This window comes from Salmo salar, chromosome ssa05 (assembly GCF_905237065.1).
Source record: "Salmo salar chromosome ssa05, Ssal_v3.1, whole genome shotgun sequence".
NCBI lineage: Eukaryota > Metazoa > Chordata > Actinopteri > Salmoniformes > Salmonidae > Salmo > Salmo salar.
The window spans coordinates 54,987,529-55,004,854 of NC_059446.1; the positions used below are offsets into that span (position 1 = coordinate 54,987,529).

At 44.6% G+C, this 17,326-nt stretch overlaps 2 protein-coding genes across 2 annotated transcripts; both read right to left on the reverse strand.

Annotated features, from left to right (window-relative positions):
* Positions 1-6,170: 6,170 nt before the first annotated feature.
* LOC106605182 (fatty acid-binding protein 10-A, liver basic) lies at positions 6,171-7,510 on the reverse strand. The gene is made up of 4 exons (XM_014200562.2): positions 7,262-7,510; positions 6,808-6,980; positions 6,482-6,571; positions 6,171-6,278 (listed from the first exon to the last, which is right to left on the reverse strand). The coding sequence occupies exons 1-4, from the start codon at positions 7,326-7,328 to the stop codon at positions 6,228-6,230; spliced, it is 381 nt and encodes a 126-aa protein (XP_014056037.1). The 5' UTR covers positions 7,329-7,510; the 3' UTR covers positions 6,171-6,227.
* Positions 7,511-8,153: 643 nt separating this feature from the next.
* Positions 8,154-16,587, reverse strand: LOC106605000 (myomesin-3). Its single transcript, XM_014200191.2, is given in 11 exon segments — positions 8,154-9,116; positions 9,118-9,236; positions 9,811-9,866; positions 9,983-10,005; positions 10,227-10,263; positions 10,571-10,734; positions 11,701-11,806; positions 12,080-12,118; positions 13,395-13,482; positions 14,436-14,566; positions 14,689-16,587. Coding segments are annotated over 10 exon segments (903 nt in total). The 5' UTR covers positions 14,475-14,566; positions 14,689-16,587; the 3' UTR covers positions 8,154-8,884.
* Between the last annotated feature and the right edge of the window lie 739 nt (positions 16,588-17,326).

Here is a 17,326-nt window from a genome sequence, read left to right on the forward strand (position 1 = left end):
CAAAAAAAATATAATCTTTACAGGAAAATGCCACAGGAACTATCTGATATGTGGAGACATTTCACTGCAGCTAACGTAGAAGGAAAAGTTGTGAACATGTGCAAATACTGTGCCAAATCATATGTGAAGAATGCAACAAAGATGTAGAATCATCTGGCCAAGTGCATAAAGTTCCCTCAGTGCTCACAACAAGCAATCTCTGACAAAAGTCCCTCTACTTCTATTCGAGGTAAAAATTATTAATCAGACACCTTATCGATAGCAACAGCTCATGGTCTTCGTGGAATCAGAAGTTTCTTTGACTCAATGGAGGAACGTAGTCAGAGAAAGGCTGATGAATGTCTTGCTCAAGCTGTGTATGCAACTGGTTCACCTCTGATGCTCACAGGCAATGTGTATTGGAAGAGATTTCTGAATGTTCTTTGCCCAGCATACACCACTCCAACCAGACATGCCTTATCTACTCATTTGCTGGATGCAGAGTTCAACAGAGTTTATGTGAAGGTCAAGCAAATCATAGAGAAAGCAGACTGTATTGCAATCATCTCTGATGGCTGGTCGAACATTCGTGGGCAATGAATAATTAACTACATCATCTTCACCCCTCAACCAGTATTCTGCAAGAGCACAGACACAAGGGACAACAGACACAGCGGTCACTACATTGAGATGAGCTGAAGGCAGTCATCAATGACCTTGGACCACAGAAGGTATTTGCACTGATGACAGACAATGCTGCGAACATGAAGGCTGCTTGGTCTACCCTCACATCACACCTATTGGCTGTGCTGCTCATGCATTGGATCTGCTCCTCAAGGACATCATTGCACTAAAAACAATGAATACACTCTACAAGAGAGCCAAGGAAATGGTTAGGTATGTGAAGGGTCATCAATTTATAGCAGAAATCTACCTCACCAAGCAAAGTGAGAAGAATAAGAGCACCACATTGAAGCTACCCAGCAACACCCATTGGGGTGGTGTTGTCATGATATTCGACAGTCTCCTGGAGGGGAAGGAGTCTCTCCAAGAAATGGCCATATCACAGTCTCCTGATATGGACAGCCCCATCAAGAGGATCCACCTGGATGATGTATTTTAGGAGAGAGTGGTAAGCAGCCTGAAACTCCTGAAACCTATAGCAGTAGCCATTGCACGGATTGAGGGAGACAATGCCATCCGTTCTGATGTTCAGACTCTGCTTGCAGATATAAGAGAATAAATCCATACTGCCCTGTCCACTTCACTGTTGCTCCAAGCAGAGGAAACTGCAGTTCTGAAATACATCAAAAAGCGTGAAGACTTCTGTTCGCCACAGCGTACACGTTGGACCCCAAGTATGCTGGCAAGAGCATCCTGTCTGGTGCAGAGATCAACAAGGCCTATGGTGTCATCACTACTATGTCTCGCCACCTTGACCTGGATGAGGGCAAGGTTCTTGGCAGTCTGGCGAAGTACACTTCCAAGCAAGGGCTTTGGGATGGAGATGCAATATGGCAGTCATGCCAACATATCTCGCCAGCCACCTGGTGGAAGGGACTTTGTGGATCTGAGGCTCTTTCCCCTGTTAACTCCATCATCCTCCAAATTCCACCAACATCAGCTGCCTCAGAGCGCAACTGGTCCTTGTTTGGGAACACACACATCAAAGCACTCAACAGGCTCACCAATACAAGGGTTGAAAAATTGGTGGCCATCTGGGCAAATTTGAGGCTTTTTGAGCCTGACAACGAGCCATCCTCAACAATGTTGGAAAGTGAGGGTGAAGATGAGGCCTCAGAGTCTTCAAGAGGTGTGTTCAAGAGGTGGACATTGAGGAGGTCCAGGGAGAAGACATGGAAGCCTGAGAGGAAGACAACCAAAGCTTTAGTTTCTAGACTAAATCATTTTACAGATGTGAAATGTCAGAATAACAGTAGAGAGAATGATTTCTTTCAGCTTCTTTCAACTTCTGACCCACAGGGAATTCCTGATATTTAATCCTAGTAAAGATTCCCTGTCTTAGGTCAATTAGGATCACCACTTTATTTTAAGAATGTGAAATGTCAGAATAATAGTAGAGAGTGATTTATTTCAGCTTTTAATTTCTTTCATCACATTCCCAGCGTGTCAGAAGTTTACATACACACAATTAGTATTTGGTAGCATTACCTTTAAATTGATTAACTTGGGTCAAACGTTTCACATAACATTCCACAAGCTTCCCACAATAAGTTGGGTGAATTTTGGCCTATTCCTCGTGATAGAGGTGTTGTAACTGAGTAAGGTTTGTAGGTCTCCTTGCTCACACACACTTTTTCAGTTCTGCCCACACATTTTCTATAGGATTGAGATCAGGGCTTGGTGATGGCCACTCCAATACCTTGACTTTGTTGTCCTTAAGCCATTTTGCCACATCTTTGGAAGTGCACCAGTCCCTCCTGAAGCAAAGCACCCCCACAACATGATGCTGCCACCCCCGTGCTTCACGGTTGGGATGGTTTTCTTCGGCTTGCAAGCCTCCCCCTTTTTCCTCCAAACATAACGATGGTCATTATAGCCAAACAGTTATATTTTTGTTTCATCAGACCAGAGGACATTTCTCCAAAAAGTATCTTTGTCCCCATGTGCAGTTGCAAACCATAGTCTGGCTTTTTTATGGTGATTTTGGTTCACTGGCTTCTTCCTTGCTGAGCAGCCTTTCAGGTGATGTCAATAAAGGACTCGTTTTACTGTGGATATAGATACTTTTGTACCTGTTTCCTCCAGCATCTTCACAAGGTCCTTTGCTGTTGTTCTGGGATTGATTTTCACACCAAAGTATGTTCATCTCTAGGAGACAGAACGCGTCTCCTTCCTGACCGGTATGACGGCTGCGTGGTCCCATGGTGTTTATACTTGTGTACTATTGTTTGTACAGATGAACATGGTACCTTCAGGTGTATGAAATTGCTCCCAAGGATGAACCAGACTTGTGAAGGTCTACAATTTTTTTTCCTGAGGTCTTGACTGATTTCTTTTGATTTTCCCATGATGTCAAGCAAAGAGGCACTGAGTTTTAAGGTAGGCCTAGAAAGACATCCACCAGGTACACCTCCAATTGACTCAAATGTCAATTAGCCTATCAGAAGCTTCTAAAGCCATGACATCATTTTCTGGAATTTTCCAAGCTGTTTAAAAGCACAGTATGTAAACTTCTGACCCACTGGAATTGTGATACAGTGAATTATAAGTGAAATAATCTGTCTGTAAACAATTGTTGGAAAAATTACTTGTGTCATGCACAAAGTAGATGTCCTAACCGACTTGCCAAAACAATAGTTTGTTAACTACACATTTGTAGAGTGGTTGAAAAACAAGTTTTATTGACTCTGGCCTAAGTGTATGTAAACTTCCGACTTCAACTGTATGTTGAAAACATTTTTGGGAGATGCGATGGATCATTGGATATTCCCTTTCTTTTGTTGTTCAGTGAAATCATCCCATGGGAAGAGGAATTAAAGTTCAATTTGTAACTAAATGGTTATTTTTTTTATTTCTATTGGAAGGATTTAATCATTTGAAATTATGTCTACTTATGATAAGGTAAAATGTTTATGTTTCTGTCCCCATTTGATATGGTAAATATATCCAATGCAAAAAACATCTACATTTAAATGGTATATTAATTTGCATACATTTCCGTTAATTCCCATATATTCCCACGGAACGTTTCCAGCTGTCACAACTGTCTTCAAAAATGGACCAAGGCGCAGCAGGCATGTGGATACTCATGTTTTTTAATTTCAAAAAAAGGAGTAAAGTATCCACTGGACAAAACAATAAAGACGACAGCAACAGTCTTGCAGGCACATACAACGCAGTGCAAGGACAACTACCCACAACATCAAAGAAAAACACTCCTATATAGGACTCCCAATCAAAGGCAACTCAACACACCTGCCTTCAATTGGGAGTCCCAATCACCAACACAACCATTCACACACACACACACAACCTGCCACGTCCTGACCAAAACTAATACAATGCCTCCCTCTGCTGACAGTACCCCCCCCCTCAAGGTGCAGACCCCGGAATGCACCTAAAAGAAAAAAACAAACCCCCAAACAAAAATTATCCCCCTAAACAATAAGGGAGGGATGGGAGGGTGGCTGCCGTCACCGACGGCACGGTGCTACACCCTCCCTCCCCAACCCACCTATCCTGGAGGTGGCTCAGGTGCAGGACGTGGACCTCGCTCCACCGTCGGCGTCGCCCACTTCGGTGGCGCCGATAGCTGCGCCGGGCAGACGGGCCACTCGGGCTGACCCTGGCAGACGGACCACTCGGGCTGGGCCGGAGGACAGGCGGGCCACTCGGGCTGGGCCGGAGGACAGGCGGGCCACTCGGGCTGGGCCGGAGGACAGGCGGGCCACTCGGGCTGGGCCGGAGGACAGGCGGGCCACTCGGGCTGGGCCGGAGGACAGGCGGGCCACTCGGGCTGGGCCGGAGGACAGGCGGGCCACTCGGGCTGGGCCGGAGGACAGGCGGGCCACTCGGGCTGGGCCGGAGGACCGGCGGGCCACTCTGGCAGATCCGGCACGGCGGGCCACTCTGGCAGATCCGGCTCAGGATTCACCAGGCTGGGGAGACATAAAGGAGGCCTGGCTCTGGGCGCAGGCCCTGGACTCACCAGTCTGGGAAGACCCGCTGGAGGCCTGGTTTGAGGAGGTGGCACAGGAGAGACCAGGGTGGAGAGACCCACTGGAGAACTGGTCCATGGAGGAGGCACGGGCTTGACCAGGATAGGGAGACCCACTGGAGGACTGGTCCGTGGAGGAGGCACGGCCTTGACCAGGATGGGAAGACATGCAGGAGGCCTGGTTCTGGGCGTAGGCACAGGACGTGCAGGGCTGGGAAGACATGCAGGAGGCCTGTATCTGGGCGCAGGCACAGTCTTTACCAGACAACCAGCACATACCTCAGGACGAGTATGGAGAGCTGCCTCAGGTGACGTCATTCCCACAACACGCTCATTAGGGCGAATGCCGTACTTTATGCACCACACTAGCAGCTCTCTCATCTCTCTCTCCTTTAATTTACCCATTAACTCTGTCACCGTCTCTGCCTCGTACCCCTCGCTCACCTCCCATGTCAGCCCGACTGGCTCTGGTTCCGACCTCCGCTCCACCGACTGTCCAGTGTGCCCCCCCAAAAAAATTCTTGGTGCTGCCTCTCGCGCTCGTTGCGCTCTTTCTCCTCGTAATAGCGCCTCTCCGCTCTCGCCGCTTCAATCTCCCACTGCGGGAGGCGATAATCCCCAGCCTGCGTCCATGGTCCCTCTCCGTCCAGGATTTGTTCCCAAGTCCATTGGTCCATCATGTTGTACTCCTGCTGCTCCTTCCTCTTCCGCCGCTTGGTCCTGGTTTGGTGGGTAGTTCTGTCACAACTGTCTTCAAAAATGGACCAAGGCGCAGCAGGTATGTGGATACTCATGTTTTTTAATTAAAAAAAAAGGAGTAAAGTATCCACTGGACAAAACAATAAAGACGACAGCAACAGTCTTGCAGGCACATACAACGCAGTGCAAGGACAACTACCCACAACCCCAAAGAAAAACACACACTCCTATATAGGACTCCCAATCAAAGGCAACTCAACACACCTGCCTTCAATTGGGCGTCCCAATCACCAACACAACCATTCACACACACAAAACCTGCCACGTCCTGACCAAAACTAATACAATGCCTCCCTCTGCTGGTCAGGACGTGACACCAGCTCTGAATATTCCCAAAAATGTGCAACCCTAGTCACGCCAGATACTGACTAGTTTTCTGATCCACGCCCCTACCTTTTTAAAAAAATGTCTGTGACCAACAGATGCATATCTGTATTCCCAGTCATGTGAAATCCGTAGATACAGGTTTTTCTTTTAGTTGTACATCTTGAATGTAAATTATGCATTAGCGATTCAGTGGTTTGTTTTACAATGTGAAATGAGTTGATGTACCCGACTTTGCTGTTTTGAGTGTGAATTATCACACTATAGGCCTATTCAGTATTTGATAGGGCACTGTGAAAAGATAGACTGTGTATTTTGAATCATATGTGAAATATATATTGAATACTTTTCTATTATTCAATCAGTGTTCACGGTTTATTAGATGATGCACAGCAGCATGTTCACAGCACACATAATAAACCACACGTTTTATGTCAAGCAAGTTTATTTAAATAGCCAAGGACTGCCTGCTACCATTCCAGGTTCACAACTTTTTGCTCCTCCTGATGAGTGACGTAGAGCCCACTGTCAGCGTCTGAAATGGAGGAGGTAGTGAAAAGTGTTTAGTTACTGTGGTCAGGTCACTATTATATAAATGAAACCACATAAGGTAGAAATAGACAGCTTGTTTGATCTGTGCCTCATATTTCACAACTGTATATGCTTATATTTGACACGCTGTACTGACAGATTTGTAGTGTGTTATTTTTCAGTGGTACCAACATTAGGTCAAATTACCTCAACCATCTCTCCTCCCTTGAGCTCCTGGACGCTGGAGAATTTATCTGTGTTGCACATCAGCTTTCCTCCCTCCAGTCTGACAGTGCACTGTAGGGGCCAGAGAAGAGAGAGGTGATCAGTAATGTGAAGCAATAACAAGTGAGAACTTGGAAGAGTGAACAAGACATACACTAACTGCAGATACAAGACTATCGTCTTGACCCCCCCGATTACTGGACTTCAGTTCAAAGATTAAACCTGACGATTTAACAATATGTCAGTCAATCAATCAATACTTTCATAAGTATAGATTCAACACAGACAGGTATATTGGGATTTCCTACCTTGATCTTTTTGCCATCCATGGTGGTGATGTCGGCCTCTTTGCCGATGGTGAAGGAGTTGGTGACGGACTTGCCAGGAGTTTTGGAGGTGATGACAAAGTCATTGCCGTTCTGCTGGATCTCAGTGACGGGCTTGATGTCTTTGGCCAGCTTGATAACATCTTCTGGGAGGGCTGATAGACAGGCAGGACTCATTAGTTTAGGATTGGACCCATGGAGGCACACCCTACCTTTTCATTTTGGGTCATAGTTGGGAATCTATAGTTGAATCTCTTGTATTTCCTTGATTCCTTACATCCTCTGTCCGTTTTCAAAACTCATTGGATGAGGTCAGAGGGGAGGAACCATTAATCTTCTCTCCTCCAAGAGGACACGAGGAATCAAGCAAATACATTTCAGATTCACCCCTAAACAACCCTATACATGCAATGCAATGGATCTTTAGGAAACTCACAGATGGCCCTGAGAAACTCCTCGTAGTTCTCCTGAGCGTACACCTGCCACGTTCCACTGAAGGCCATTTTGTCTGTGTCTGTACCGGTCCGGTTTCTTCTCCTTCACCAAGATGGGCAATAAGAGCCTGAGACAGCTGTGCGAAGCTCAACACAAATGTAGAGATGGCACTGCGTCCCCCACAGCTACTTATATCAGCAGGTAGAGGGGCTCTGCTCTGTGTCTCTGTGTCTAATCAGTAACACCGCCTCTGAAGTAATGTTCCCCATTGTTTGAACAACCCAGAGTTCGCTTACATCTGTCTGGCATGACTCCAACTTCCAGTTGTCTTGGGATGGGGAAGAGTACGTTATGTCAGCTATAAAATGACTTATGCATGGGTTTTACTCATCCCAATAGATTGGCGTCTGAAACTTCTGACACGCAGATCTCAAGTTTGTTTCTGAGCACTTATTGCAATACTGTCCTAAATGCAGACCCGTGTTTAAATTGCTATATGAAATCATTTTGAATACTTTAGCTGGGCTTTATCGAGCTTGCCTAGCACAATGGAACCGATAAAATCAGTGCAAAAGTGCAAACCAGGCCACATGGCTCTCCGGGCAGGCTAAAGCAAACTCTGAAACTGTTTGAATAGTATTCGAACCCAGGTCTGATGTCCTGTGGAATCTTCCTAAAAACAGTGTTCAAATCTACTCCACTGTTTAGCCAGGCAATGGGTGAATGACACATTGGGCAAGAGCTCCTCTATCAGTTCAGAAGACATATTGTAGCTACTCTTTGCTTGCATAATACTTTCCCGCACTTTTGAGATGTTTCTAATAATCATTGAATTACGAATCCCTCTAGCAGACATCTCAAACAGTGCACACAATAACAACATCAGAGGCATGTTGAGGTGAATGAAACGGTGTTGAGCCACCAAGATCAAATTACTTTATTAGCAGCTTTATTAGAAGCGATTGCAGAGACACGTGATAGGACAAACACTGTATGTGGAGAGCTAACAGGCTAATAGACCTACTTGAGATGCAGGTGCCGACTGAGTGAGTGAGATTACAGCCTTAATACAGGGAGGTAAGAGCATAAATTAGGTTGATATAGAAAAACGCACTTGATGTGTCGCGCACCTATGTAATCTGCTCCGTGTGCATGACTAACATGACACCTCTAGTGAAATACAACATGGGAGATAATTGCAATTGGCATCAAGTCTGCTGCTGTCAAGACATGAAATTAACATTTAATGTGCTCGCCTTGGCCATTGAATCCTACTTCAGAGCTTTCTAGCCCCTGCTCACATGTCCTATTATTAAATTACTCCAGAAAGAAAGGGTCGACATCATAAAATTGTAGCTGACACTCTTGGGATATTTATTGGTAGTCTAATGACACAACAATACAGGTTGTTGCATTTTTGACTGGACCTCAAATAGTTCTAATTGACCGCATTCCCTCTTGCACAAATAACTTCTTAGTCATTGCTACATCCCAATGCCACAAATTAACCGCTTCTAGCATTTCACTCCCCATTAACTCCAATTTAACCCCATGAAAACGAACTGGCTCAACCACCACTCAAACACAACCCACTGGGCACACACTGGTTGAATCAACGTTGTTTTCATGTCATGTGGAACCAGCGTGGAAAATACATTGAATTGACGTCTGTACCCAGTTGGAATCGTCTCTTAGTGCAACAAAACCAACACCCCTTCCTTACATCTCCACTGCATCGGGCGCCGTGCTTGTACACGCTTATGGTCACGTTGACCGTCTGAGTGCCGTACTGGTTGCGCACAAAGATGCTGTAGTTGCCCGAGTCCTCGCTAGTCACATTGTTGACGGTCAGAGTGCTGCACTTATTCTCGTTGGCGATGTTTAACTGGCCCCCCCGAGGCGATGCCTTTGTCGTTCCTCAGCCAGAACATCTCTGGGGCAGGGTCACCGTCAGCGAAGCAGGTCAAGCACAGAGACTGGGGAGGAGAGGGAAATAGATGTAACAGTGTAGGTTCCGTCCCTCTCTTCGCCCCAACCTGGGCTCGAACCAGGGACCCTTGCACACATCAACAACTGACACCCACGAAGCATCGTTACCCATCGCGCCACAAAAGCCGCGGCCCTTGCAATGCAAGGGGAAACCCTACTTCAAGTCTCAGAGCGAGTGACGTCACTGATTGAAACGCTATTAGCGCGCACCACCGCTAACTAACTAGCCATTTCACATCGGTTACATAGAGATGACATGATTCACAACAGTCATTGTAAATATGAACAATGACCAAATACCACTTGTCACTGTTGACTTGGGCAGGTAAGGCTATATTTTTTTTAAAATAACGTATTGGAGAAGGTGCTGATCTATGATCAGTTCCCCCTGTCCATTTAATTGTATTCATTATGATCTAAAAGGCTAAACTGATCCTAGATCAGCTCTTCTACTCGTTGGTCTAACAGTACAATTACAAAAATCGGACGTAAAAGGTTAATGAAGTACTAGTGAACATGGTAACCACGTAATAGGACAGTATTATTTAGTAGTTAGCCTACTTCATTCTCCATGATAGCTACCACATCTGGTAGGCCCTTGGTCACCTTGGCCCGATCTAAAGCAACGAGAAGGACATTTACTCCCTTGAATCATCCATAGGAAGCTCATTCAATCATTCCAGTGTACAGAAAATTAAATAATTAAGAAACAATGAAAGAGTAGGCTACTCACTTTTCGCAGCAACCGCCACTTGCCTTTGTAGTAAAAAACAAGGGTAAAACCGGTAAATACATTTGCAAATGGTTTCATATCCATCACCATACTATATGTAAACTCATTAATATTGAATATAGAACAGTTTTCTGTTTGTCCATGTGAGAATAGTGATAGGAAATAGTACCTGCAATTGTTTGTGTTAGTGTTTACCACTGCAAGCCATGCTGGGCGCTCACCATCAATATGGTAATGCACTTACTTCAACCTCTGGTATTCCAAAAGAGCATCAGCAAAGGCTTTTAAAGAGAGAGAGAGAGAGAGAGAGAGAGAGAGAGAGAGATAATTAAATATAGATTACTGAAATGTATTTAGGAAGAATGTAATATTCACCAACTGCCTGTCTTAGAAGATATGAATGTAGATCAAGATTGCAGACAAATTAAATTATAATTGAGTAATAATAGTCAGATTCTGAAGTTTACATTCTAGTTGTGAAGACATTGACATGAATCTGAAGCAGTAAAATCCCTGTATGAAGCCTATTTCGCTTAACTGCTTTGAGACAATACTGCTTTTTGAGTGAATCAGACTGGTCAGACTAACCTTGTCCAGATAGGCCTAGTGAGCGGGTGTGCTTTTCTTGACCATCAAACATCTCCAGGGTGTACTTCCCCTTATCGTTCTCCGTGGGCGCAAAGACCTCGACCCACAGCTTCGGCATACTGCTGCCAGGCTTACACCTCTCCAACTGGCCAATCCTACTCTCCCTGGTACACAATGAAATAGAACATGATAATACGATTCAATAGAATAGAATATATTTGTCTAAAATCCAACAAAAGATACTTCCATACAAGGCCTAAAACTATTTATGTCTGAGGGCTTTACTTTTTCAGTTTTAAGTTTCTTTGTAAAAGCCTTTATGTTTGGTCTTTTTCAATCTGGTGAGATGAGATGGATTTGGGATTAAAGACTCAGACTGTCTCACTAAGGAAGACGTGGGGCGATGTGAAGAAAAACAAAAATGCTAAAGCAACTGAGTTTAAATTGGACAACAAACCATGCTGCTACAGCAGTGCCCTTACAGACAAATCACATGATTTCACATGAAATTTCACATTTTCACGGGTAGTTTCATGTTGCGTTACATATTATCACATTAACTTCACATGTGATCACATGAAAACGTGTTTTTGGAGCACTTCACCTGTGTTCACGTGTAAAATTCATGTGGTTTTTCTGTGTTGGGTTGTCACCAGCTCTCGTAATGGAGAGCTACAGGATGTGCAGGATCTCCAGACAGGCACCAACACAGCTGATTCAACTAATCAAAGTCTTAATGATCCGTCTATTAGTTGAATCAGGTGTGTTAATGCTGGACTAGAACAAAAGCCTGCCTGCTCCGTAACTCTGTGGAACCAGGGTTGGTGGTTGGTGCTAACCATAAAAGCTGCCAGCAGGTGGCGATAAAAGTCCAGTCCCTGTTCCCTGTACCATGCTCTGGTGTGAAGTGTCCCTTAGGTGCAGATTTAGGGTCAACTTCCCCTCCCCCAATCCTAGCCTTAACAATTAGTGGGGAAACTGACCCAAGATCAGCGCCTAGGGGCAACTTCACCCTATTCCGTATAGCAAAGGCTGACTGTATAATGTATACAACTTAGAACCAGTGGGCCTGGAGCACAGCCTGTGTGGCAGGGCAGAGTACAGAGGCCAGGCCAGGCAAGGGAACTCACTTGAAGTGCCAGCTGGTCTTCATGTAGCTGATATAGTACTTGAGAGAGCAGTAGAGCTTGAAGCCCATAGCAGTGCATTGAATCCTCACTGGGCCTGCAGACAGCGCTGTGCCACAGAGAGAGGAAAAAGTCAAACTCAGAGAGATGATACTCTGTGACAGAATGTCCTTGTTGGGATATTGACAGTTGACAGGGCATGCTGTCTAAACTGTAGTCTAGGTCCAATACATTTGTATTTGATTCTAACCTGTAGTCAGGATATGACTTCATCTTAAGTTGTCCCCATCCAAAAACTGTCCATAGAATGCTTGAGAAGTCACTCATGTTTCAGTACTGAAATGTTGCCGTAATAGTATTAGGAACTCTATGCTGAACTTACCACACTGTTTGCTCAGGAGTTGGAGGAGCTTGTCATACTCTGTAAATAAAGACAGAATAATTTTGTCTCCAGACAGTGGGCTCTACTTAAGCAATAAGGTCTGAGGTGGTGTGGTACATGACAAATATACCACAGCTAAGGGCTGTTCTTGTGCATGATGCAACGCGTCGTGAGTGTTCCCCTATTGGCCCCTGGTTCACCTCTGACCTCTGGGCTGGGTCCCTAAGCGCTGTGATTGGTCCACAGTGTTCCTGCCAGGGCCAACAAGAGTGTCTCCCATCCGGCTGACCAAAGTCCATATAAGACATTCTATGAACACCTGGATACAGCCATTAGCAGTGGTATATTGGACATATACCACAAACACCCAAGGTGCCTTATTGCTATTATAAACTGGTTACCAACGTAGTCAGAACAGTAAGAAGTCATTTTTGTCATACCCCTGATAAATGGTCTGATATTCTACGGCTTTCAGCCAATCAGCATTCAGGGCTCAAACCACCCCGTTTATAATGTTCATTAACCTCTATGCATCTTCATTCAAAGACTTAATCATGGACACTCTTACTGACAGTTGTGTGGCTGCTTTGTATGATGTATTGTCTCTACCTTCTTGACCTTTGTGCTGTTGACTGGTCACAATAATGTTTGTACCATGTTTTTGTGCTGCTACCATGTTGTGCTGCTACCATGTTGTTGTCATTTTGTGTTGCTACCATGCTGTGTTGCTACCATGCTGTGTTGTCATATGTTTCTGCCTTGTTATGTTGTTGTCTTAGGTCTCTCTTTATGTAGTGTTGTGTCTCTCTTGTTGTGATGTATGTTTTGTCCTATATTTATAGTGTATTCCTTTTTTATTCTTTTTTATCCCAGGCACCCGTCTCCGCAGGAGGCCTTTTGACTTTTGGTAGGCCGTCATTGTAAATAAGAATTTGTTCTTAACTGACTTGCCTAGTTAAATGAAGATTAAATAAAATAAAAAAATTAAAATAATACATGGATGATAATATTACATAATGTGCAGTCTCAGTTTCTGCATCTTCAGAATGATCATGAGACATAAACCAATAATGCACTTTGAAATTGCCTCATAACAATGTAACTTGAGAGACAACGTACTGTAATATTTCACCGATATTTCGGCTAGACCGCGGCCCGTATTCATAAAGCACCTCAGAGTAGGAGTGCTGATCTACGATCAGGTCCCCCCCAGTCCAAGTCATCATATTCATTAGGATCTACGAAGCAAAACTGAGTACTTTACAAATATGGGCCCATGTCTGTGGTTGTCCATGACAGTGCCATGATGTCTCACCTTCATGTAGTAACTCCAGTGTGCTCACATCCTGTCCTCTACCATCAGACGCCACAGCTTTGCAGTGGCCTGCCTCCTTCTTAGTCACCTGAGATTCACCAGAGAGACAACAGTTAATCATTATGACACACACGCTGGCATGTCTGGTTACCAGACATGCCTGCGTTATTCATGTCCCCTGAACAAGGCAGTTAACCCACTGTTCCTAGGCCGTCATTGAAAATAAGAATTTGTTCTTAAATGACTTGCCTAGTTAAATAAAGGTACAAAAAGAAAAATAAATAAACAATGTCAGCACGCACATACACATAGGGTTTGTGAACACATTTGACTTTCTGTACACAGATAATCCTACCCACTGGGCACAGACTTCAACTCAACGTCTATTCCACATTGGTTCAACGCAATTTAATTGAAATGATGTGGAAACAATGTTGATCCAACCAGTGTGTGCCCAGTGGGTAATTATGCAATGATCTATAAATACTCATACTGTAGAGACACTCTGACACAGATTCTCTCTCTCTCTCTCTGTGTGTGTGTGTGTGTGTGTGTGTGTGTGTGTGTGTGTGTGTGTGTGTGTGTGTGTGTGTGTGTGTGTGTGTGTGTGTGTGTGTGTGTGTGTGTGTGTGTGTGTGTGTGTGTGTGTGTGATGATCACTGATGATATGTGTTCTCCTGAGCTTAACCCTATTCCCTCATCTGCCACCATCCCGTTACTGTACATCCAGTACTACTGTGCATTACTTTACATATCCATTACTATACTGCAAATATGAGGTGGTAGGTAGCTTAATAGTTAGAGCGGGGGATCTGTAGCCGGAAGGTCGCCAGGTCAAATCTCCACGTTTGCGCTAAATAGTGGGGTTGAGCAAAGTGATGTGACATTTTGGGACAGTTCCCCAGACCCAGATTCAGCCTAGTCCTGGATTAAAATCATTCACAATAGAGAATCTCCATTGAAAGTGTATTTTAGTCCAGGATTACGTTTAATCTGGGTTCAGGAAACCAGCCCTATGAGGACTGGATGTGGTATGTGTACCTGTTGCAGAGTCATGGTGCTGACTCGTCTGCTGGTCATACACAGCTGGAGTCTCCACGCCGTCCTTGAACCACTTCAGAGTCGTATCCTTGCTTACGTTGGTCACATGGACCCAGAATGATACAGTAACACTGAATACATTCATAACAACACACATGCATATTAGAATACAGAATCCATGTGATTATTTCATAACAAAGATAACAAGATATTGGATAATTGATCTATAAATGATAACTAATCTACAAATTACCTTGCATTTGATTATAAACTCACAGTCCTCTATCACGGTCCATGACAAAAACTCCAGAAAATAGGGTCCTTGGAAAAACAGAGCGATGATTAACTGCGCACACTGGACCAGAGATACAGCGGCCATCTTTGCTGGCACTCAATCAATGAAACTCACTATATTCTGGTGTGTCAGCACTATATGTTGTAAAGATATAGCTGCCTGTTCAACAGTGTTTGCACTCCATAAACTGTAGATGGGTATGTTTTTGCCACTAGCCACAAAGCTAAGGAAAGGGACTAACTTTGGTGACAGATAGGAAACTAGGGCATTGAGGCGTATTGAATCTGTTTCAGCACATTTGGAACCTATTTGGCAGGAGCATTTTACACTGAAATTAGATATTTATCTACTGTTGGCAGTAGATGAAAACACATCCTACATGGACTTTGGTCAGCCGGATGGGAGAAACTCTCTGAGAGGATCCGGCACCTTTTCAGATATGACTTTGTTTGATCCGGTACCTCTCGCGGCATGATTTATTAATTGTTTCACTGTTCGCACTGTAGACATTCGAATAAAAGCGATCGGCGTTAAATCAAGTTACCTCCTCATTATTTCTCCCGTCCCCCCAAAAACACCATCAAGTAAAAGCATGGCAATCCTTCTGTGTAATCATCCTATCCTGCCACACTGATTCCAGTGCATCCACCAACGAAGTGCTCAGAGCAGGTGCAATTTGCAGTTCAAGAACAATCAAACGTATAACCCCTGGCTTGTCATGTAGAATTAAAAGTTGGGCTGTACAACGTGCAACAGGGTAGGGAGCTTGGGTCTAGAAACGACCGGGAGGGATTAAACTAGCAAAAGAGTGGGTGGGATGTACAGAAAATTAACATCCTATGCCTCAGACGTAAACAAAGCCCACAGATTTTTTTTTTCAACATGCCCGAACCAAGGCACAGTTGGTTGCAGCAAGCCTTATAGACAAGGCTAAAGAGGACAACCAGGTTATAGTTTTTAGGGCTCCCGAGTGGTGCAGTGGTCTAAGGCACTGCATCTCAGTGCTAGAGGTGTCATGGTTTGACTCCAGACTCTATCACAACCGGCCGTGATTGGGAGTCCCATAGGGCAGCGCACAATTCGCCCAGCGTCGTTTGGATTAGGGGTAGGCCGTCATTGGAAATAAGAATTTGTTCTTAACTGACTTGCCTAGTTAAATTAAAATAGTTAACACTGAAAATGAAAAAATAGACACTACAGCCAGAGTCTTCAGAAAATCCCTGGAAGGAAGCTAATCGTCACAGGCCCGCTCATGGCTTTGAGCAACAAATTGACTCTCTGGAGTTAAATGGACTTGACATGCGGAGAGTCATTGTGGGAGGTTTTGAAAACTAAGGTAGGACATTTTTATTTCCTTTACAAAATTGTTCGGTGCTGTGAAGGTAATATGGATATGTGCTTCTTATTATCACACAGGCAGGAGTCCTATGTATTATCATATGTGTGTTCTGCTGTAGCATACATTGATTTATTTTATTTGAAGTTATATTCCTGTATCGTGATATTTGTTCTACTGCTACATTGACGTCTTGAAAATTACATGAAATTCTGGTCTTGCAAGCCCCATAGCTGAGTATGTGTGCATATGCATAATATGACAGGTGTTCTGCAGTGTCGTCTAAAAATGTTGCTGTACATTGATTTCTGGAAAATTAGGCTATAAGAAATTTGTGTAAGCCCTGCAGCTATTCTCAAGTATGTGGGCATACTGCAGTGACATCTAAAATTCTTTGAATGAATCAACACCTTGGAGAGTACTGTCCGTTTCACCACCATAGACGGTTGGCTACTTGGCTGTTTACTCTGTCTGCAGCGCTGCCACTTTGCAGTTGACACTTTTTTCTCTCAATGTGTTCTGGTACCTCAGAGCCCCCCTCAGAGCCCCCCCCCCCCCCAAAGTGTGCCAAAGACACAACCACAGGGTCACATACCTACTAGCACACTGAGGATATATACACTGCTCAAAAAAAATAAAAGGAACACTTAAACAACACAATGTAACTCCAAGTCAATCACACTTCTGTGAAATCAAACTGTCCACTTAGGAAGCAACACTGATTGACAATACATTTCGCATGCTGTTGTGCAAATGGAATAGACAACAGGTGGAAATTATAGGCAATTAGCAAGACACCCCCAATAAAGGAGTGGTTCTGCAGGGGTTGACCACAGACCACTTCTCAGTTCCTATGCTTCCTGGCTGATGTTTTGGTCACTTTTGAATGCTGGCGGTGCTTTCACTCTAGTGGTAGCATGAGACGGAGTCTACAACCCACACAAGTGGCTCAGGTAGTGTAGCTCATCCAGGATGGCACATCAATGCGAGCTGTGGCAAGAAGGTTTGCTGTGTCTGTCAGCGTAGTGTCCAGAGCATGGAGGCGCTACCAGGAGACAGGCCAGTACATCAGGAGACGTGGAGGAGGCCGTAGGAGGGCAACAACCCAGCAGCAGGACCGCTACCTCCGCCTTTGTGCAAGGAGGAGCAGGAGGAGCACTGCCAGAGCCCTGCAAAATGACCTCCAGCAGGCCACAAATGTGCATGTGTCTGCTCAAACGGTCAGAAACAGACTCCATGAGGGTAGTATGAGGGCCCGAC

What these genes read in the sequence shown, in the direction of transcription:
- LOC106605182 (XM_014200562.2), bottom strand. Translation starts at nt 7,328, where the DNA reads ATGGCCTTCAGTGGAACGTGGCAGGTGTACGCTCAGGAGAACTACGAG. An exon ending in GGAGTTTCTCAGGGCCATCT is followed by an intron (nt 6,981 to 7,261) that starts GTGAGTTTCCTA and finishes CCTGTCTATCAG; the next exon opens with CCCTCCCAGAAGATGTTATC. An exon ending in AGGGAGGAGAGATGGTTGAG is followed by an intron (nt 6,279 to 6,481) that starts GTAATTTGACCT and finishes CCTCCATTTCAG; the next exon opens with ACGCTGACAGTGGGCTCTAC.